This window comes from Typopeltis vanoorti, chromosome 3 (assembly GCF_054136105.1).
Source record: "Typopeltis vanoorti isolate ZY-2024b chromosome 3, IOZ_Tvanoo_1.0, whole genome shotgun sequence".
NCBI classification, from domain to species: Eukaryota; Metazoa; Arthropoda; class Arachnida; order Uropygi; family Thelyphonidae; genus Typopeltis; species Typopeltis vanoorti.
In genome coordinates this window covers 47,698,779-47,723,058 of record NC_143551.1, presented here as the reverse complement: position 1 = coordinate 47,723,058, position 24,280 = coordinate 47,698,779, and the positions used below count along the sequence as shown (strand labels likewise).

Genomic DNA, 24,280 nt, shown 5'->3' with positions numbered 1-24,280 from the left:
CCTTCCCAGGGAGACCGTAGCATCAGCTTGTTCGAGGTTCCGAAGCAGAATTGAAGCTGTGATCGATGCTAATGGTGGTTATTTTGAGTAAATCTTGTTGATAGTATTGTAATTAACTCTGCCTGTAATGTTTTTTTGTCAATTCATTAAATTTAATAGATACAAAGAAGATTTTCTTTTTCCTTACGAAACTGTCAAATTTATCCCGAACACCCTGTATATTGCACTGAATAATATCCCATCTAATTGTATCATTTGGAACAACTTTTCTCTTGGTCTTATCATATACCTTATCCAGATCAGATTTACAAAATTTTGATACTACAATTCCCAGATCCATCTGGATGATTTCTCAACTCTGTCTTCAAGTATACGAGTAAATATCTGATCCCGAAAAAATATTTGGCCTAAACCCAGCTTCTTTTTTTTTTTCCAAGTACCCTCTTCTACAGTTTTTATTTTCAAAGATTTATGCAAGCATACAATTGCATAAATCTTTCCTGGAAGAACAGAAAGGAAATTCTGTTAATTCTCGCATTGTTTTATTTCCGTTTTACTAGTCCGATCTGGAATTTGACCTTCTGAATTATGTAGTTCAGCCCTTATAAACACTTTTCATGCCTCCATTTGTCAGCATTTCTGGTCAAATTTCTTCTCTAGCTACCTTCTCAGAGATTTTTAATGCATTTTTCTGTCAGATATTGATATGTATTCTGATTGCATTCCTCTTGAATATTTTCTACTGTTGTTTTCTGTCATGACTTACTTTAATAATTGTTAAAAGTAATTACTTAGGATATACAGAATAGTTTGTATATCTTCAGTTTTTATCTCACCTTTATTATCTCTTCTTCCTTTTACAGTAATCTTTCTCCATTTCTAAGCTTCCTCTCCCTGAATAGCATTCAGCACATTCTGCAAACTTTATGATGTTTATCTTCTATATGCCTCCTGAAGTCTTATATCTAAAGATAACTACTTTAACATCTAACTTAGCTTTCTTACACTTTTTATCTGTATTCTCTCAGGGCACTTACAACTTACTTGTTAGGACGTTTAATGATTTCTTCTTTTCTAGGATTCCCTACATGATGAAGTTCAGATTTTTCAAATAAAAGATATTTTGCAAATAACTTTACTACACGTCTCCCAGTTGGTTCATGTTTTTAAACTTTCATTTTGGTATCCAATAACAATTGTATAATTCAAGTCTACAGTTCACCTCTGAAAATTGCTCAAGTTTGATTATTTTTAAATCTGCACCAGTATAAAGATATCAAAATTAATTTTCCAACAAGTTTTTTTTTTATTTTTAAATAGGCTCCTATTATAATTTTGTCTTATTTGATGTTTTAATTGTAGTTAAAAAAAAAAAAACAAAAGAGAAGCATACTCAGGCAGGTAAAATATTTGGTTGAGATTCATCAAATTAATTACCAAGTAAATCTTTGGGTATAGATTTTGTTCTGTTATGCTAAATTGACAGTTTTAATGAACAACTACACAAGTAAATGAATTATTCATGCATAAAATTAAAGTAAATAAATTACATTTTTGCCTATCACTTTAGACTGTCAAGATATCTTGTGTGTGTATGTGAACCAATAAATAAGGCACTTAATGTCATACACTAATCAAATCTAGAAACTAGCTGATCAGCATATCTATCTTTATTGATGCATTTTTTTCTGACAGTTAACAAACATCTTGATTATCATGTACATTTTGCAATAATCACTGAATATTAAAATATTTTTATAAACAATTTAAAATTTAAAAATAATAAAACATCTAAATAAATGTAGATGTTTAATTTTTTTACTCTTGGTCAAATTTCCTATGGTAATAATTTACATTTTCAAACCATAATTATTAATGTTGATTTAGATATACGAAGCACAATGCATGTTTCTTGTCACAATTTTCCTAATTTGAATAATGGTTATTAATAATTATTAATTATATATCTAATTAAAGTAATTTTGTAACTAAAATTACCACTTTTACCAGTATAATGATATAATACAGTCAGTCCTTGACTTACGACCACTTATACTCCTGACAGCTATCACATTAACATGTTCACTAAATACCACTTCACTTCACAAACCCATTAACCAAGGTGTTAATGGGCTTGCGAAGTGAAGTGGTTTCTCATCTCATTCAAGATGTTTCTCATCCTGCTACTGAGGATGAGAAAATTCTGAAAGCCTTTTTTTTTTTTTTGGAAGAAATACATCTTGCATTGTATAAAGAATATAGATGTAGCATGGAGCGAAGTGACAATGTGTATGCATGAATAGTGTTTGGAAGAAGCTGGTTGACAAGTGAAGAATATGTTCATTATTTGCAGCATTTAACAAAGCCTTACAAGAGACCTGTGCCAAGATAGTGCTGCTAGCTGAAGAGTTGGTTGACAATAAATATGTAGAGCAAGCGATGGAAGCCATAGCAGAAGAGCTCTCAAATGATGACAGTTATTTGTCTCATGTTAATAAGACAATCTGGTTGTTGGACCCAAAACATGGAGAAATTTATGCAGAAAAGAAAGGCAAACTATGCAGACTAAGCTGAACATATAAAATTTTTTTAAAGAAGCTCACTCCTGCTCTCACCTCACTGAGCCTAGAACTTTCACAAGTTATGCATCTGGTGAACCATCCTCAGAATAATTCCTGCACTTGAAGAATTTGTTATTGATAACCTAGCCTCCTCTGATGAATCATCCAATTAATAAAGCAACAGAGTTGAAGAATTACTCTTGCTCCATGAGTTTCCAGCTGACTAGTGTACTGTAAGTACATAGAAGCACTGTACACTCAGGTTTCATCAATTACAGTATAGTACTATATACAGTAATTTTGTTATAATTTGTATATTTTATTATTTCACTGTAAAACAAAGAGTTAAATTAGTTTTAAAAAATAAAGCAAACTTATACATTTTAGCATTCAAGAATATCAACTATTAATTCATGGTTTATTTACAGTGATTTCCAACTTAGTGACCTTTATTGATTAAGATGGGATCATTAGAACACCTGTTGTAAGTCAAAGACTAATTGTATTATACTGTTACTTAATGCTGGTGAGACTTTTGTTTTATTACTTTATGAGCATTAATCTCAGTTAATAACATTAATCAACCAATATTGTGACAAGAAGAATCTCACATAACATTATTAAAAAAAAATTCACATTTTTTTTATTGCCTTTTTCTCTCCCCTTTTTTGATTAAATAAATCTGATAATTCTCCATATTTACAAATTTTGCAATTATATATATATAAATAAAAACCCATGTATAATAGAGAAAAAATCACAATAGCTTGATCAATAAGGGGTTCAATCCTTATTGATCATACTCAAAAGTTGAATGCAATTTGATTATTATTATGGACTGAATATAATACAATAACATTATAATAATTCATCTTATTTCCAATATCTTCTATGAAAATATTTAGAAACAGTGCCACAGCAGATAAAAATACACTTTTGTGTAATTGAGCTATTCGGACAATCAGGACATACACCAAGTACAGTATCATGGGAATAAAAATGTAGTATATACAGTTTTTTTTTTTTTTTTGGCAAGCTTGACACAACCTTCAATCTGTAGAAAAGTTTATCTGTTTACAAACATTTATTTATCATTGGGCAACTGCCCCAATTAATACTTTAAAATTACAGTATAAATTACTTTTGATAACACATAAGATAAGCTAAGATTACAATACATAAAAAAAAAAAATTAGAAAAATCTATGTAGTGAACTTGAATTTTAATATTACAAAAGCTGGGATGTTATTACTTTTAACTTCATGGATAATAATAGCCAACATATCTACCTATTTTGTTACTAATTTTTAATACAATTTCAGTGATTATATATACTATAATCACTTATAATGAATTCTGGAAAAATACCCATCTTTTAAGAGTTATATACCAAGCTAAATACACCCCCCCCCTGTACAAAATCCATTTGACCTTTTATTATTATAAGGTGCCTTCATGGAGTCAAAAGACTCATCATGGAGTTTTATTACAACAAGATTTCACAAACTAAAGGGATAAGTTTCTGGATGTTTCTACTGTGTGTCAAAATAAATAATTATATATTTTCTAACTGAATTAAAATATTTTTTCCTAAAATAAATCCTTTAATGCATTTTCATTCTCCTGGTGCTCTTTTAACTCTAAATTTTTAGAAAACAGGAAGGAAGCTAGGTGTATTCCCACAGTATGGTAAATAAGAGCCAATGCCCCAAATTATAACTTTTATTCATTTGCACGTCATACCCAAGTGTGTTCTACAGTTGATTTGCAGAGTTGATATTAAAAACCCATGTGTTTAGAAAGTGGGAGGAACCCCATTGGCATGCACCAAACAGCATCTAACTCTGGAATCAGATGAGAAAATGCAGAGAATACCAAAAAAACTCTAGTTGATGATCAAAACAAATCTCTAACAGTCTTTCTCCTAGCATCGTAGTAAATAAATAAAAGCAATACTTCACTGTTAAACTGTTTTTAGTAGACAAAGTGCCAATTGTTTTCTTCATGGTTAATAACGAAACTCCTACAAGAAAGTAATATTACAGCAGATCCACAGAATTAGGAATTACACGTGTCCATTTTCTGTAAATGATATCATTAAAAAAATAAAAAAGTTTATTGCCTAAATGGAAATTTTATATATATAGTTTATATTTATGCTGCGAATTAGCACTTAGAATTGAAGGGTAGTGAGATGATTTGATGTGAAAGCAGAGTTATATGACATCTACTGTTATTTATAAACCTGGACCTGACAGAGCAAGCTGGTAGTGATTGGAGGAATACTGTTATAGTGGATATTTTGTGCTATCCACTATAACAAACCATGAATTTCTTTTAGCATAATCTACCAACGGGAGGAGGGGGAGGGTGCTGGCAGGGACTTTACAGCAGTTTATTATAATTTTCAATCATCAAATTGAAAATTATATTGAAGCTGTATAATTTTGCATTTTGATAAAAGTGAGTTACTTGATTACCCCATCCTTTAAATGAAAAATAAAATAAAATATATGTATTCAGGGTGTGCCAGGCATCCCACAGAATAGCAATATCACCGATATTTTATATTTTTGCATTTATTCCTATTAAAGATTTTCCTAATTGTTTCCTGACTTTGCATGATTCCTAAAATTAAACACAATAGAATAATGCTTCATGAACAGGATACTTTTCGGTGGGTAAACATTGCTTCACATTTACATTAATAGCTCAAGTGTGCGCTCACAAATATGGGCACCTTTGAGCCCTTTGACCAGACATACAGTAAGTCAAATTCCTAGCATTTCAGTGGTTTTAAACCAACCAGAAGGTAAGGCAGGTTTGTACACCAAGACAATAGCACCCAGAAATGAGTGGCTATGATTGGTTATTGTATCAACCAATTCAATTCAATTGTTTTCTGAGCTTCATCTGTTTTGCATGTACGAAGTGTGAACTGACATATTTAAGACATATGCCAGTTAGGACAGAAGTTATTTAGAACATATTTAGAATTTACATAATTTTCTATAAATCATTTATAATCTTTTTTTGTTCACATTTACTTTACAATGGGAAAGTGTTGTTGATCTACTGAATGTCCTGTTTTCTGCCAGAGCTTTTGTAGATTATATGATTATAGTTGATGAAGGTTGGAACTTGTGTATAAATAAGTAAAATGAGTTATTTTAGTGTTTCTTTGGTTCAATCTGGAAAAAATAGTTATTTCCCAAGTGATTACTTTTTCCAATTACTATGTATTATATGGCTGTATTTAAAAATCACATCAAAATTCAAATTATCTGTGTCTCGCTCTAGTATTTGCCAGTGATAATCTAATCTCACCACGAAGTGTAAATCCTTTGTGCGTCTCACATATACGGCATGTATGAAACACATGCTACTGTACATTTGATCTTTATGCTTTCCATATTTAAAATTATAAAGTATATTCAAAGTTATCCAACAATTAATTGCGCTGGACCAATTAAGATGAGCACTGATGTGCTATGCTCCATTAAAGCTTTCATACATCAATAAAAATGAAATCATACGGTCAAATCGACATGAATTTTGTAGCACAGGTTTCATAAGCCACACAGCAGCATGCCCAAACTAAATGGGTATGCGACACCACTGGTGTGTGTGTATGTGAGAGAGAGAGAGATATATAACTGATTTACACAGCTGAGAGACATATTTGAAGTAGATTAAATGATGAGAATCCAAGAGATAAAAATAGAAACACTATTTTTTATTTAATTAAAGTGCACAACTAGTTTTGTCTTCTTAGAAGACTTCATTGGGTGCATTACGTGAAAAGAAAAATACCAAAAAAAAAAAAATTTGAGAAAAAAAGCTACAAATTAAATTGCAGATGTATTACTGACATTTGAAGATGTTCTGGATGCCACTATTGTTGGGTACGTACATGTGGTCATGGTCTCCTGAACACCAAAGCTGGATAGCAGCACAGTGACAATCAGAGATTATAGCTGAGGTTAGTGTTAAGATGTAATGGATTGAGAACGATTTCCTTAGATTCCACAATTCTTCTCGAGTTCATCATAGCATCTAAAGATATTCTTTGATTTGTTCCAGATGACTGATAGAATTTTCATCATTAGGGTTAGCAAAATTAAGGACGTGATTAGACAGAGCACTGGCTCTAGTTCTGCCATATGTGATGTCTCACATATGTTCTTCCAGAAGTAATTCAATGGATTTTTCAGTCTGATCAAAATAGGGCATGTTGCAGTTACACCAAAGACGGTAAACACCAGGATATTTTAAGCTGTTATGTTTAGGTGTAAGGAACGGAGCTTGAGCAGAAGAGTGAAAGAAGTCCAGATTTCTTAAGAACTTTAGCTAACTCAGGAGAAACAGCTGATATATGGTAGATTACAGCCTTTTACATCATTCCCATCTTCAATACGGCATGGAGGTGGATTAAATAGTAGTTTTCTGTAGAGTATACATATATCTCATAATTTCTTGAATATGCATTCTGCTTTGTGATGATCTTATAACCTGATGAACCCTGATATAATATTTAACTTAATTTTAAGACTTAACAATTTATTAAAGCATTAATTAATCCTAAAGCATGTTTTGAAACCTTGAAATCTGTTCTTTAATCTACTGCAAGCTTAAATTGATGGACAGGACACACTCTTAAATCAAGTAAGTCAAGAGTATTTATGGAATGAAAATGGCAAAACTCCTGAAATGTTACATATTTTAATTAAAAATATTTTAGGATAGCATTGGAAATGAAAACCATAAATTATGAATCTACATTGCCAGACATCTGCAAAGAAATGAATATTTAAAATTTAAAAATAATGTATGAAGTCTTTTAAACTAATATTTTTTTACTCTGCTTATTATGGAGAATTAATCCAATATACTAATATTCTAGACACTACTGAAGCCTATATCTTATTTAATTTTAATTTATTATGTTACAATAAAAACCAATATCACATAGAATGTTATACAGTCCATTCTCACTATAGCAAATGCCACTATAGTAAACTCGTTCACTATAACAAACTACTAAAATGTCCTGAATGAAGCACATCAATGCTGTGTTAAAGGAAATTCACTGAAACAAATTAACGCTTTGGTCCCCAAGTTCACTACAGTGAGAACTGACTGTATCTTGAAATTTCAAAGCACGGTTATTTCTACAATTGTATCAGAAGTGGAAATAAACAAACATAAAAAAGAAAGTTCACAGAATCTACATGTGCAGAACCTAAAGCACAGAAACTGGAAACAATACTCGAATCTATAACTTTAGTATTTAATAAGTAAGTACTATCCCCCCATCTATTTGTAACTTAAAGAATCATAACAGAAAACAATACTCTTAATGTGCATATATCACATAACTGATGTGACGATATGAACTGTAGAAAAATATTGAACCTTGTCATCTGTACAAACAATTTTGCTATTCAGTTGTAACACATAAAGGTCCATAGACAGAACAGAGGAGAGAGAGAATTTTCATAAGTAAAAAATTATCAATTCAAGGAGTATATAGTCATGATGAAAGATATGTGAAAAAAAATTGCTCAACATGAATTAAAATTTCCATTTGTAACCACATAGGTGGAAATGTTTACAGTTTTGTTTATCTGGTTTGTTCCAAGTTCCTATAAAGTATGAACACATCTTTGATTTATAACTTTCTAAAAGTCAACTATCATTTCTGTTCAGGAGTTAAACATTCTGATTTTGTTCATCAAAATGTTCACAATCCTTAAACAATGAAAAAAATAACAATAACAACTGAACTGTCCATATTTATAAAATTATTTCATTTTTATAACTTTGTGCGAGGTCCTTGTATGGCAGAACAATAGAATTGAGAACAATCACTTCTGCAGGCACTTGAACATTGCAGCCTAAAAGAATAAAATATTTTAATACTTATACACTGCTTTAAAAGAAAACTAAATAAATAACTTTTTTGACACTCAAGCTCTATTAAGTTAATTAAAAAAAAAAAAAGTCCAGATGCACACAATTGGATGGAATGATTTCATAAATCTTTTTCTGATATACTATAAATATTTCCTTTGTACCTATGACTAGTACAAAATTACAAAATAAATAAAAACGAAAAATAAAAATACACTCCATCAGTATACATGTAAGATAATCATCATAAATATAAATCTGGACATGTATAAAGCTTTAATGTATCAAGAAGCAAAGTGCAGCCATATCTAACATGTTACACTGATTTTGATACACAACATTTATAACTTTCTAGAATTAGTTTACTAGAAGGACATAGATTAGTAAACAGATTTAAAAAATGAATATTTTTTGAATATCATGACACAAGTACATAAAACAATGGCAAGTGATGTCAATATGTGTGATTTTATTTGTTGCAGAGTATTTGCTTCATAGAGCGAAAGATTTGTAGAAAAGTGAAACAGGTGAAACATGTGTACATGTTCTGGAAGTATTCTGCAAATGAATTTCAGAAGTATGATAGTAGTGAGCTGGATGACAAAAGATGAGAAAATAGGTAAATCATGGTGAGGTTGTTGCTGTTGCAAATAAAGTGTTGGAAGCAAGCAAAGGTGTATGCAGTAAGTAATAGCAAAAATGAAATTGTGGAAAATGAAGAGAGTGCACTTATGTGGAGTTCTCCACAGAACAAAATGTGAGATAGAATGATTGGTGAAATGCCTAGCAGCCAGTAAGAAAGGGGGAGCATGAAAGAACAAAATAGGGAGAATAAGGACAGAATTATATGGTGATTCCATGATAAGAGGAATGCTTGAGGAGAGCATGATGAGATTGGATTTTCTCTGGGGTGAAGATTAAGGATGTTAGCAATACTTAAGGATGCAGAGAGGGAAAGTGAAAGAGTTGCTGGTATAAGCAAATAAGAAGACGGAAAAAGTAAAAAATTGTGACTATTGCCATAGTATGATAGAGGTGAGCTGAGATCAAGAGCTACATTTGCAAATAAGTCAATGCACAGGTTTTGCAGAAGGAATGGTGTTGAGTTGGCAGATGTGTGGAGCAAGTTTCATGAATGGTTATATAAGGAAGAAGGTTTGTATTGGAATGGATTCAAAGTTAGGTGTCTTGAGAAAGTATTGCTCAGTGAGTGCAGAGGGTCATAATCATCATAGGTTCACCCTACACATTAATAAGTGGGGAAGTGATCATATGATGCTGAATGTACTCCTTCCCCCCACCAAAGGTTCTTAATATTAACAGGATAATCAACACAATGTGCAAGAGAGGTTGTGGAATGAAGGAGTTATTGAAGTTTATGTATGCTAATGCTAGAAGCATTCTGAATAAGGGTGAGAAGCTTTTGGCAATTTTTTAGTTCAACTTGTAAAAAGCTATACATATTAATAAACCTTAGTTTACAGAGAATGATATAGGAATAGGATACAAGGGACAGTATTTTCAGAGAAGATAGAGGGAATGGGAGGAGAGGTTTGCCAACAACAGCAGAAGAACCGAACCCCAAAAAAGAGCAGGACTACATCAAAAAGACAATGATACACTTAAGCTATCTAGTGTGAGATAGTTGCTGCTACATGCCTTCGGGGGGGGGGGGATAAGGGAGAATGTAGATAGCAATGCAAAATCACCACAATGAGTATAGATGGAGTAATTTGTGGGGGGAGGGGACTTCAACTATAAAAAAATAGATTGGAGGAAAAAAAGTCATAGGAAAGGAAGGAAGCGGAATTATGTGATAAATTCCTCAAAGAGATAATCACCTGAGACAACATGCTGTGAAGGGGAAAACGAGGTTCGAGAGTGCTTGATCTGGTTATGGAACTGGAAAATTTAGCAGTAACCAATATAGCCACACTGCCTCTGTTTGGGGAAATCTATCATTGGTCCTGACCTGGAAGATTGCCAGAAATGCAGAATTTTCTGTTAGGAAGGAGTATATGTGAAATTACAAAGCAGGTGATTATCATAAACTGAGCAGTCAACTTAAAGAGCAGTGCCATGGCATAAGAATTTCAAGTGGAAGAGATGTTAGCAGTGCTTGGGAGATGGTCATGGAGAATGACTGAGGAAAGCAGTTTCAGACTGTTTATCCAGACTCAGGAGGATAAAACAGGTAGGAGTTAAATGGATGAACAGCATCATTAAGCTGAACTTTCAGAAATAAGAAAACACTGATCAGCACACCCATGAATGAACAGTGCAAGGCACAGGCAAGAAAGGTAACTATTATGGTAAGGAAGGAAGACCAAAACTAATTATAAGAAAATGTTAGCTGATGGGATCAAAAGCAATTCCAGAGTCATTACAAAAGATAACTGACACTGGGTTTAATAGGTCATGATAATACAGACAGTTAAACTGACTAGTTTTGCCACATATACTAGTGGCTTCTCCTGGTTTAGGAAGAACAAAAAATATACAATAAGGGGCAAACATGAACCATTATATAACTAAAATCAAACATGTAGGAACCGTTACACAAAAGTTAAAAGCAGAAACACATGGAGCATGGAAGTTGGCAAAAAGATATCAGTAGGTATGCATGATAGTTGGCAGAAAAATTTGTCTGACATGTGGAAAGATCTATTAAGTGACTTCCAAATATCACATAAAATCATTCCCTGGTTTCCATTGAGTATGTCCTGTGAGTGGATAACCATCGTAGACTCTTTGATGTTGCAGACACTGAAGTTGTCTTCTACGTAAGCCATGGATCTCTTGTCCCATTCAATATTGTGCTAAGTATGGGAGAAGTAGAAAGATGGGCTTGAGATCTTCTCTGTTGTTACTAACATCTCCAATATGCTCTTTTTTGTCTAATTTCCAAACTTCTAGATGTTTGTCCTATGTAATCAAGGCCACAAGAACATGGAATATTATAAACTCCAGGATGCTTGTCGAAAGGGTTGTGGTCCTTAGGTGAATGTAATAGAGCTCATTCAGTCACAATGGGCTTGAAAGCCACTCTTATGTCATGAGAGTTCAGAAGATTAGCGATTTTTTTAGAGAAAGCCTACCAATCTAAGGGATGGAAACCGAGGCTCTGGGGCAAATGTCAGGAATGTGTTGTGGAGCAGGAGCAGAGAATAGCATTCTTTGTACCATTTTCTTAGAATATCCATTACTCACCAGCAGTTGGAGAACAGTGTAATTCCTCTTATCCAAATCACCAGCTTCAAATGAAGATAGATATAAAGCTGGTGATTTGGATAAGAGAACAGTTGATGAACAGATATCAAAGCATGGTATATGGGGTAATTGCATCCAGAAGAAGGCATGTGACAGCATAGGCTGTCAAAGTACTTGGTCCTGTACTGTTTATTTTATACATCACAGATAAGAGAAAATGATTTCTGGAGAAATATTCAGTTGTTTGCTGATGATGAAAAGCTTGGATTAGCAGCTGATATTCAATCTCACATTCTTCCTATACCCAACCAAATCATTCATCCCAATCACAACCACTAACTCCTTCACATGCTTACTTCTCATATCTACTGTCTCAATCACTCTGTTCATTCTCCCTCCTGCACCCTCTCATCCACCACACCTTTTATGATAGAATCTCTATACAGTGCTATTCTTGAGTCACTACTTATTTCTCTCCATTACCTTTCTTTTGATTCTTTTGTACTCTTCTGTTTGTATCTGCCATACATTTAAATTCACACTGTACATATCTCATTTCATTCTTCAGCTCTTGCATTCTAGCAATTGCTCTCACTTTTGCTTTGTTGATCAGACACACTTCCGCTTCTGTAATTATGCCCAGTTTTCATTTTTGAATCATTTCTGTATTTACAATCACATTCTCCACACCCATTCTCATACTCGCTCTTCTGGCTATCATTCTTATCTTACAATTATCACTGCCTTTTGTCTGGTATTCTTTACTTCAGGTTCCCAACTTTCATTCATATCACCACAATCCATTAACATATCACATTTTCTGCAGACCCTCCCTCTCTCACATTCTCGTTTAAATCTCTCAACAAACATATCTGCCACATTCGCCCATGCACACATATAAAATTCCTGACAACGAATCATCCTGGTAAAATCCACACCACTCAACACACTCGAATTTTGTACCATGTATCTGGGTGATCTTAAATTCTTACCACCATTTTTCCTCCGTTAACTGTTATTGCTTCAAACTACTAACACACCCCACTCAATCACAACCAGACCAATGTAAAATCTCTTGTGGTGAAATAAAGAAAAAATATTCACCATATCGATTTTACATGGGTCATAAAATACTTATAATTTGAAGTATATAGCATGTTTTAATGTAATAAATTTTGTAATGTATCGTGAGAATATCTGAATGTAGAACCACAAGCATTTGTAACTAAAAGGATCAAAGGATCAGACAGGATTATGCTAGTAAACTGAAGGTCAACAATAGTTTCAAAGGTCACTGAATTATAGGAGTTTTGTTACCAAAACGTAAGCATGGGTGATGTCAGGGCGCTTCCAGAAAATCTGGGAAGTTTGGAAGGTAAGCCAAGGGATGCCCAATGATATAAAAGGCAGAGATTGTGAGTGAGAAGGCTCTCATTTCTGGTTCCTGTAGAAGGCTTTTGAGGAGGAGAAGAGTTGGAGTCCCGCAAATGAGTAATATGGGAGATTGTGGCGAGTTCGCTGGCAGGAGAGGCCGTATTTCAAAAAATCCTTCGACAAATGTTCCAATCCACACGCATGCTGATTTGTCGCAGCCGAAGTAGTTCCTAACATTGACAAAAAAATACATTACTTTTCCAAGGAAAGAAGTTACAAGATGACAACCGTCGGAAAGTGCCCGATCACAGCCATCTCGCAAGAATGAGAAAGGAACCAGCGGAATTCATCCTTATCCCTTTAGGACCCAGGACTTTACCAGATATTGTGAGCTAGTAAGTAGATTGCTCTATGTTAATGTCCTAGATTGTGTGTGTAAATGATCAATGTTAGTTCTGTTTAATTAATGGTGAAATGTGTTGAAGAGATCAGAAAGCCGAACGTTTGTCTGAACGTGCATAAAAGAATATTGTAATCTTGAATATGGCTTGTGTTACCTAATGCTTAGAACGTGCTATATATATATATATATAATTTTGCCTTATTTTAATAGGATTGAGAGTAAGGATATGTATGCTAAAATCCCTCCACGTGTCTAATAAGTTGAGTGTAAAATAATTCTTTGTCTAGTACTTTAAGTGAGTTGTCTTACTGAATATTGTGGAGAATCAGGCACGTGATATGTTCCACTCCTTTTGTATATTGATTGTCTTAGTTAAAATAAACATGTTTGGTTTTGTTAATAGCTTACCTGATCTTTGTTAGCCAATGCACTGTCTCACAAAAACTAATCAGACCTGTGTGACCAAAGTGAAGAAACCGCCATGACTGAGTAATTCGGAGTTGCTTGAGATAAAAAAATGATTTAATGTTTATTATACGTACTTAGCTAAATTATTCTCTTGTATGTAAAGGAAAGATAGAAAATTCTTTTACACAATCCTTAATGGTGCAGTCGTTAACAAAAATAAAATTTTTAAGGATTAATACACTTGAATTATAGCAATCTAGATTGAGAATTTTGCTCCAAACAAAGGTTTTTTTCTCAGTCTACAGTACTAGCACGTGTGAGAGTATACTTTACGACATTGATAAGGGAGGAAGTAAGCTAAGTAGATTAAGAATAGACTGTAGTAGGATAATAATATTATATGCGTTAAATGAGTTTGAGATTAGAGCATATAGGCATTTTACACAAGCTCAAGCAGACACAAAAAAATAACGAAGTAAGAGGGGAAATGCATTGAGGATAAAAGCAATGTTATACACATAATCAAACATAAATAAAGATAAAATATACATATATAAAAAGGTCACACCAGACTAAAATTAAAACTAAAGTCATAATATATCATTACCAATTAATATCAAAATTTATCTTTTTTTTCACACTTAACTTATTTGATGCTTAGGTATAGGATAAAAACAAGAATAGGACTTCTTCTCCATAATTTAACTAAATCTATTCTCATGCGCTTGGAAGTTGGGCTTTGGCCAAACCAAAATAAACAATATATTTTGCATATTTTGTGCATAACAAACGTTGCAGATGATGCAATTCAGTTCAAAAAATTCAGTGGGAGAAACTATCACTAAAGAGATGCAGAGTTAAATTGGGGAGTCCCCCCCCCAAAAAAAATCTGCTGCATCTGCACAACATTCTTTTAACACAAACTATGAGAATGCCTATTATTACTACAGGATCAATAAATTGTCTATATGACAATAAAGGTGTGCTGATGATCAAGGAAAAATATCACTTATCTTCAAATGCCTGTTTATTTCCATTAAGCCACAATATATGTAGGTTAAATATATGAAATGCTACTGCAGATAAAAATAAATATTGGAACAAAAAAAGAGTACACTAGAACAGGAAGTATTTAATCTATACTTTGCTAATGATTTTAATATGGCTCACATGAACATATCAAAGAAATGGTTAAAAAACACATATTTATACAAACATCATCGCATAAGCATGGAGGATGAAACACACTCACAGCCAAGAACTGTATATAACTGTTTAAATCTCATGTGTTAAACACACTGATCAGCAGCCACCAAACTGTTATGCTACTCCTTATTTCTCCTTCACAATCACATCTGCAAAGCATACTGAACAAATCTAAAAACTGGAAACAAGATATTAGACGATTATTTTCACTGGAAGGAACTGATCTATCATCCAACTGACATGTTTAGTTTTTTCTGGACATAAAAAGTACTTTTATGTCCAGAAAGGCAGGATACTACTGTGCCAGACTATAAAAAGCCAATGAAAAATAATATAGAAAGGGACATTAAAGCAAATCAGTTTCAAAGCTTGAAACTAGCTATCAATTGTGATTACACATCATTGAATAATACTAATAAGCAATTTAAAAGTATAAAAAAAAAAGCACAACAAAAGCACATATTTGACATTTCTTACCGAGAACAGTAATAGAAGGATTCAGTCTTCCTTCGCTATTAAATAATGGCACATTTTCCATTTTGGCAAATGGTTTATTAGGATTAGGATCACAAGGAGTACCTTCAATTCTAGCCCAGTTACCCACAGTGCTGTTCCATCCAACAATGCTATGTAGGATTAATGTATGATCCTATAAAATATTAAAATAAAAAAAATCAATACTGAAGAGATCATCACTATGAGGAATATATCTCCTTAATAAATTTATTTTCTATTTTAGAATTTTAAAATATTTTGGAATTATAATGTACAGTTTAATTTTGATTTATACTTCATTACTGAAAATAATAATAGTGTAATTTGATTACCCCCCCCCAAAAACCCTTGAAAAACACCATCATTGATTCTTAACATATACATTCCTAAGAGGTATACAAGATACATAGTACTAGCTCATTAAGTTTACATTATTTATATTCCTATCAACAATTTTCTTCCAAATTAATCTGTTATTTATTACGTCTCCAATAATTGGTTACACTGCATAATTCAGAAGGCCTGGTCAGAGGGTTGAATTCTAGATGTTTGACATACAGCACTCATAGTACCCATCTAAAAAAAAGGGGGAATAAAGCTAAATATGAGAATTACAGAGGAATTTCTCCACTAAACATTTCTGGTAAGATTTATGCAAGAATTCTTCAAAACTGTCTAAGAAAATTGTGAAGGAGATGCTCGGAGAAGAACAAGCTAGGTTTAGGCCAAACAGAGGTTGTCAGGATCAGATTTTCACTTTAAGTTGAGAAATCATGGGGAAAAAAAAAAAAAAATCTGTATTTAAGTTTTGTATATCTGGAAAAGGTGCCAAGAGGAAAACTATTCAAAATGTTCCAGTCTATGGTGTAAATGAGACATTATATCAAGAAATACATGGTCTGTATTTGAGTTGTAAATCAGGAATTAGAATTGAAGGAGGTACAGGAAATGGTTTGATGTTAAATCGGGTGTGTGACTATCTCCACTGTTATTCATCATCTATATGGATCACATTATGAAGAAAAGAGGTACTAAATCTGATATCAAAATTAGAGATGATAATCTCGGCTCTTTACTTTATGCAGATGATGTTATATTCCTAAATAAATCCAGGACAAGTCTGCAGGATTCCCTGACCAAATTGAATTACTGTTGTAATAAATTTGATATCAAAATCATCATTAAAAAGACAAAGACAATGAAAACAGGCAAAAACATTGAGAACATCAACTGCATCCTGCATGGAGAACCTATAGAATTACTAAGTAATTATTATAAGTAAAACATTTGAGCTATTTAGACAGGCTAAGATAGCAAAATTAAATTTGGAAATAGACACCAGAATTAGCAAAGCTGAATATGGTAGGAAGTCAGCTGAATAAATTTATATGGAATAAGAGATAGATTAGTTGAAACACTAAACTAACTGTATACAAAACAGTGTTCAAATCAATTTTAACTTATGGATCTGAAAGCAGTATTAGAAATAAAACTCTTGATCAAAGACTGGAGGCCACAGATATGAGTCCTGAGAACAGATGGCATCAACAGCAGTATCACATTAAAAACAAGGATATTAGGAAAGAACTTGTCATTGTTAGCATTCAGGAATGTGTTAATAGAGCTAATCTCAGATTCTTTGGCCACTTACACAGAATGGGAGAGGAAAGATTAGCTAAACAAGCGTTCTTTTCCAAGATGGCAAGAAAAAGACCCACAGGAAGACCACGATGTAGGTGGATTGATATAATAAAAAGTGCCTTAGAAGACAGAAATATAAGATCATCATCATCATCATCAAATTCCTGCCATGTACCCTCAAGGGGTGTACAGGATATGATAGTACTACATGAAAAAATTACATCATTACTAACTTCCTATCTACAATTTTCCTCCATGAGAGGGGTGCTTAAGGGTCAAAGCTGTATAACTGAGAGGAGACCTCCACATAGCCTTTAAAGGAATGCGGAGAACCGACCAGGGCTTCTGACCTAATGTCCAATCCTCACCTTCTCGTGGTGCACCCTGTTGGGTATCTACTTTGATACTGAACGAACGAGGATGGGCTGGAAATTTGGGATTTAGCCGACCAAATTGTATTCTTATTGGTTAAACCAAAATAAAATAAAAAAAAATGATGGTACAACATGACAAAAAAAGAAATATAAGATATCAGATTTAATTAACTCTTGGACGTTATCATTGAAGGGGAGAAAGAAAGGAGAAGGACTTACGAATTAGTCGCCAACACACGAAATCACGTGCTTTATAGATAAAATATCCCAACTGTTATACAAGCAAAATAGTTACCACTTTAAAAACTACAATGATCATAAAAGAGAAGTTAATTTTCCGACGTGTAATAATAAACAACTCATCCCAGAAGACTGACTGATTACCCTATTATCGAAATGGATTCTCCTTTTGTGACATGCACAGAAGTGTCGAAGGGTCTCGAATCTCTGGGCGTATTGCAGTAGACGACATAAATTTCGGTGGCAAAAATTGGAACTTAGTATATATAGTGTACATGGAAGTAGTGTAGTATGCCATTAAAAATAACTCTGTAAAATGTTTTAAATTGGTAACTAAATTATTTCATCCTGGTGAGTGATTTTTTAAAACAGTTAGCCATAAAAATGTATAGATATTAAATTTCTAAAATCTGTAACATTTAATCGAATTTGGGTATCGAAAAAAAAAAAAAAATGACACTAATTGGGGGTGCATTAATCGAGGGATCACTGTAGTACTATCATTAGATCCTGTACCCCCCCCCCACCCCAAGGGTATGTCAGCAATTTGATGATGATAATACCTGTGTTGATGGTTCCTATCTTCATTTGTATTGACACTGATTTTATTCTTCTAGATGTTAAATTGGAATTTTTTCCCAGTAGCTGACTTTTTGCTTTCATCCTGGTTCCCTGACAAAAACAGTGAGGGCCTTGTTTAATTGAGCAACCTCCCAGCTGCTGTGAAATCTCATCATACTGCACTATCATATGTATTCTTAGTTTAAGCCAATAAACATTACAATATCGTCAGTGTGCAATACATGAAAGTGAAGATTGGACATTAGGTCAGAAGTCTCGGTCAATTCTGCATAGTAAAAGTTTTTTTCACTTGGTTATACTATAAGTTAGAGATGCCAAGAAATTATATGCTTGGTTTCAACTTTAATTCAAACATAAGTAAACAAAGTTTGCACGTGAACTACTTGTACTGGACTACTTGTATACAGAGGCTAACGACTTCACACTCACTGCCTTACTATCTAATAATGCAAGGCACACATACTTATCTGTCATATTTCTGTAACAATTATATGTATATATCCATCCATGCATCAGTGGCTTTAACAGGCACTTAAGCACACATAGCCTTCCAAGTACCCTTGGATTTCTTAACCATAATACGAGGATAAGGTGTTTACCCCTATGTATCCAACTATTCTTGTCTGTAAATTGTGTGTTCTACAGGCTGGTTTGCCTGTTCTGAGGATCAAAAACCCTCTACCTCAATTTTTCATCTAACTGCCTAACTAACTCCCCTTTAGTCGAAAAAGACCAGATTGTTATGTCCCCTACTTCCATATATATATATATTAGTTATTTAACCTCTAACATATATATATATTAGTTATTTAACTCTCTTACATGTGACACGTGATATCTCTGGTTCACAAAGGAATAGCCCGAGGGTCAAGCCAAAATCTATGTAGATGATTCTTCCTAACCAACCTCTCATTAAGCCTAAGAATATTTATTTTTTTACTGCGCCACTTAGGACCCTTAGATATTAATTGAAATATTAATCAAGAGGTTGGTAGAGAGCTTTGCCAATATCACAAATAATTGCAATCGTAACCAAATTTACACTGAATGAGTTCCCCGCTTAGATCCGTATTATTTCACAGGTGGTGCATTAAATTCCATGAAATTAAAATTTATATTTAAAAGTAAGTTATATAAATTAAGATAATTTATATAACTAAATAAATTAGTAAAACTAGAGTAGATTTGGTATGGTTTGGATTATTGTTCAGTCATAGCTACTAAGGCTATGAGAACATAGTCTGGTAACTGCACTAACAGTTTACCTGCTTTGCAGGACGAAAAACCTGGGTTTCATCCCATAAGACAGGAAGAACCTTCCTACCTTTGTATGAAACCAGCTAAATGTGAAAGTAACATGAATAAGTGTCCAATTTATTTTCCAATTTGAAATACACTCATATCACACTTTTAAAGCTGCCGCCATAAAGCGAGATACTGAAAATATTTATATTTTAATAATTCTAATGTTCGCAAGCAATTATGTTCATGATATATCTTTCAGTTCTGCCGAAAGCATAACCACTTTTACAGTTAACACTGCTTTCCCGATGAAACTAGTACGCCTAGTTTAACTGTGTTGTCCAAGATGGCCTACTTTTCGTAGCACATTAAATTAATTAATCTCAAACTGTTAGTTATCATCATATTTAGTATCTAAGTAGATACCTATCAATCAGATACATTGCAGGAAGACGAAGGCAAGGATTAGATACCAGATTCAAAGTTCTGATCACTTGTAGGATATGTAGAGTTCCTTTCTTAATTATCTAGCTTGAATCACCATGTAACTGAGCCCTTGTATTTCTAAAATTTGTTGATTTTAGAAATACAAGGTTTGAATATATATATCCAATTGTATATAGTTGAAATATATATGCTTTTCAAACATTGTGAAAAGAAACATTTTATCTATGATTCCATTTCGGAATGAGTATCTCCATTAAACGAGTTGTGGAATTAGTAAATTATCAAGCAAAAGAGGAATAAAATTGAATTTTTTTAAAAAAATTCTCTTTAACATTTAAAGAGTAGCATTTCATTCAAACAAAAAATACAGTAATGGAATATTCAGATATAAAAACAGAAATCCAGTTTTGAGATTAAAATTACAATAAAAATTAATATGAACTTGACATATATATTGATGCAAAACACTTAAATAATATATCTGCTAAAAGGTTTTAAGCAGCTTTATATATTTATCATAAAATACCTGGATTGTGGCATTCCCAAGTATAATGGATTCTCGTATCCTTACTCCATCTCCTATAGTAACTCCTTTTCCAATGCTGACATTTGGTCCAAGCTATAAAAATTTAAAGTCAAACTTCATTTTAAGAATGAAAATTAATTAGAAAAAATACATTCAGTTCTTTAATTTTTCATGAATATCATATATATTATCTGAATAATGCCAGTGTTAACTCACATAAATACGGAATGAAGTAAAAATGTTTACTTGCTGAATTACATTTTAGCAGCTGTGAATCTATAATAAGACCATCGTAAAATAATTATTTGTACAGTGCCCTCTCTGTACAAATAATTATGTACACTGCTCTATGACATTCTACCATCCTATTCTGAGTTAGAAGAACGATATATCTTTGATGTTCACTTGTTCTGTTTTCTAGATGATTTAATCTTGCACGCAATGGATCTACATTTGAAAGCCATCATTTAGAGGAATAAAGGCACACTATGCTAGAAATTTAAAATAGACAATTCTGTTTTTGAGATAAGCAAGTAATGATTTCAGAGTGCCTGCTCTGCACTTTAAATTTAGAAGTAAGACAAATGAAGAAAAAAGAAGCATATTCTGAATCTGAATGATGAAATGCATTGGTGATTCACAATTGCTGTGTACTTATCTTCCCTGTAAGTACAGGGAAGATAAGTACACAGAATAGAATTATCTGAAAAAAGCAGAAAACTTTGGTAGGAAAGGCTACGAGGAAATATTAATAAAAAGGAATTGGTGGGGGTAGAAATTTCTTGATCAACTATACCAATGTTTATAATCTTCATGACCAATTTCTATCTTTTTTTCTTACTTTCAATATTCTCATAACTATGCTCTTCAATAATCAAGATAACATCAAATGTAATGAATGCTTCATTGCATTTATTATCATTTATCATCATCATGAAATTCCAGACATGTACCCCCAAGGGGTATACAGGATATTATAGTACTATATGAAAAATTTACATCATTACTAACTTCCTATCTACAATTTTCCTCCAAATCAGTCTGTTACATGTCAAGACTAACATTATCAGATCTTATATTTCTATCATATAAGGCACTTTGTACCGTATCAATCCGCCTATATCTTGGTTTTCCTCTGGGTCATTTTCCTGCCAACCTGGCAGAGAACACTTGTTTTGCTAATCTTTCCTCGCCCATTCTGTTCAAGTGACCATACCACCTGAGAATATCTCTGCTAACCCATTCCTGGATGCTGACAATGTCAAGTTCTTTTCTAACATCCTCGTTTTTAATATGATATTTTCATTGATGCCATCTGTTCACACCTCTAATCTTTCTCAGGAGTCTCATAACTGCGGTCTCTAGTCTTTGGTCAAGTGTTTTACTTCTGACTCAGCTCTCAGATCCATAAGTTAAAACTGGTTTGAACACTGTCTTGTATACAGCTAATTTAGTGTTCCGACTAATTTCTCTCTTATTCCATATAAATTTATTCAATTGACTTCCTACCATACCAGCTTTATTGATTCTGTTGTCTATTTCCATATTTATTTTACCATCTTCACTAAAAATCGTGCCTAAGAAACTGAAATGTTTTACTTGTTCCACAGGTTTCCCATTCACAATGCAATTGACATTTTCAACAATTCTACCTATTTTCATTGTCTTTGTCTTTTTAATGCTGATCTTCATACCATATCTATTACAACAGGTATTCAATTTAGTCTGGGAATCTTGCAAACTTGTAGCGGATTTATTTAGAAGTATAACATCATTCACATAAAGCAAAGAGCTGACATTAACATCTCCAATTCTGATATCATGTTTAATACCACTTTCCTTCATAATGTGATCCATATAGATAATTAATAACAGAGGGAATAATGTACATCCTTGTCTCACACCAGATTTAACATTAAACCATCTTCCTGTACTTCCTTCAATTCTAACTGCTGACTTACAATTCCAATAAAGATTAAGTATTGCTTGATATAATGCCCCATTGACATCATATAACTGTAGCGTATTGAATAGCTTCTCTCTTGGCACCTTGTCATATGCCTTTTACAGATCAACAAAACTTAAATACAGATCTTTGCTATATTCCCATGCTTTCTCAACTATTTGTTGTAAAGTGAAGATCTGATCCTGACAGCCAATATTTGGCCTGAACCCAGATTGTTCTTCACCAAGCTTTTCTTCCACAATTCTTCTCAACTGTTTCTCAAGTATACTTGCATAGATCTTGCCAGTAACACTCAGTAGGAAAATACCTCTGAAATTCTCACATTCAGTTTTATTTCCCTTTTTATATATGGGTACTATTAGAGCTCTACTCCAATCATCAGAAATTCGTCCCTCTGTCCAGGCTTTCTGAACTATGCAGTGCAGCCACTGTAAGACTTTTGTACTACCATATTTCAGCATTTCTGGTCGAATATCATCTACTACTGCTGCCTTTCCACACTTCAAGCCTTTGATGGCTTTTTCTTCTTCAAGTATGGATATGTATTCCTGACTGTATGCCTGTTCAGTGTTTTTTACCACTGTGCTATCACTGCTTGTTTCATTTAGCAATTTTTCGAAGTAATTACTCCATACTTCAAGGATATCTTTTTCTCCTGTTTTCATGTCACCTTTATCATCTCTAACTCCTTTTACAGCACTCTTTCCTCCATTTCTAAGCTTCTTCAACAACCTCCAGAATATCTTACCACCTTCTTGATATTTATTTTCTATGTTCTTCCCAAAGTCCTCCCATGACTTTTGTTTAGCTAGTTTTACACAGTGTTTCGCTTTCTTACATTTATCTCTGTATTCTCTAAGAGCAACAGCTGACTTATTTGCCAGGAACTTTTGATATGCTTTCTTCTTTTCCTTCACTGCCTCTTTAACTTCCTGTGTCCACCATGGAGTTCTGATTTTTCTATCCTTGCAGACAACCTCACCACATGCCTCTCTGGCTGAATCAATCAGGGTTTTCTTCAAAGCTTGCCACTGAATCTCCAAGGTTTGGTTTCTGTTCTCAAATTCTTTCATATTTTCTTCAATAATCTTTGTGTATTTTAGTCTACAGTTCACATCTGAGAGCTGCTCAACTTTTATTCACTCTAAAACTTTCTTACATGTTATTCTTTTCAATATGAAATTCAATTTTATCCTGCTCAAGACTAAATAGTGATGACTTCCAATTTCAAATCCTCTGTACACTCTGGTGTCCTGCACCAGGGAGAAAACATCACTATCAACAATAACATAGTCAATGAGACTTTTCTTATTCCTTGCCTCTTCTCTCCATGTGAATTTGTGCACATTTTTATGTTGGAACATGGTGTTAGCAATAACCAGTCCATGTCTTGAGCAGAAATCCAACAGGTATTTGCCACTATTATTAGCTTTGCTCTTTTCTCCAAATTTTCCCAAAATATTTTTGTATGTCTGACAATCATTTCCTACTCTGCTGTTTAGATCCCCAACAAGGACCAACTTTTCTGTTTTTTGTGTCAGTTGTTTTTCTAAAGTATCAAAAAATTCCTCCACTTCTACCTTAGTTGAACCTTCTGTGGGACCATAGGCACAAATAAGTCTCATTGTTCAGTTCCCCATTCTCATATTTGCCCAAATCACCCTACTTGACACTGCCTGCCATTCCAGAAGA

The 24,280-nt window shown here is 33.2% G+C and overlaps 1 protein-coding gene across 1 annotated transcript in view; it reads right to left on the bottom strand.

Annotated features, from left to right (window-relative positions):
- Nucleotides 1-1,652: 1,652 nt before the first annotated feature.
- Nucleotides 1,653-24,280, bottom strand: part of Gmppa (GDP-mannose pyrophosphorylase A) — a 141,743-nt gene continuing 119,115 nt past the window's right edge. The window contains exons 8-10 of the mRNA XM_090390600.1: nucleotides 20,623-20,715; nucleotides 15,553-15,724; nucleotides 1,653-8,458 (exon numbers count right to left, since the gene is read on the bottom strand). Coding sequence (XP_090246726.1) covers nucleotides 8,358-8,458; nucleotides 15,553-15,724; nucleotides 20,623-20,715 — 366 coding nt within the window. The 3' untranslated portion in view covers nucleotides 1,653-8,357. The remainder of the gene's footprint in view (nucleotides 8,459-15,552; nucleotides 15,725-20,622; nucleotides 20,716-24,280) is intronic.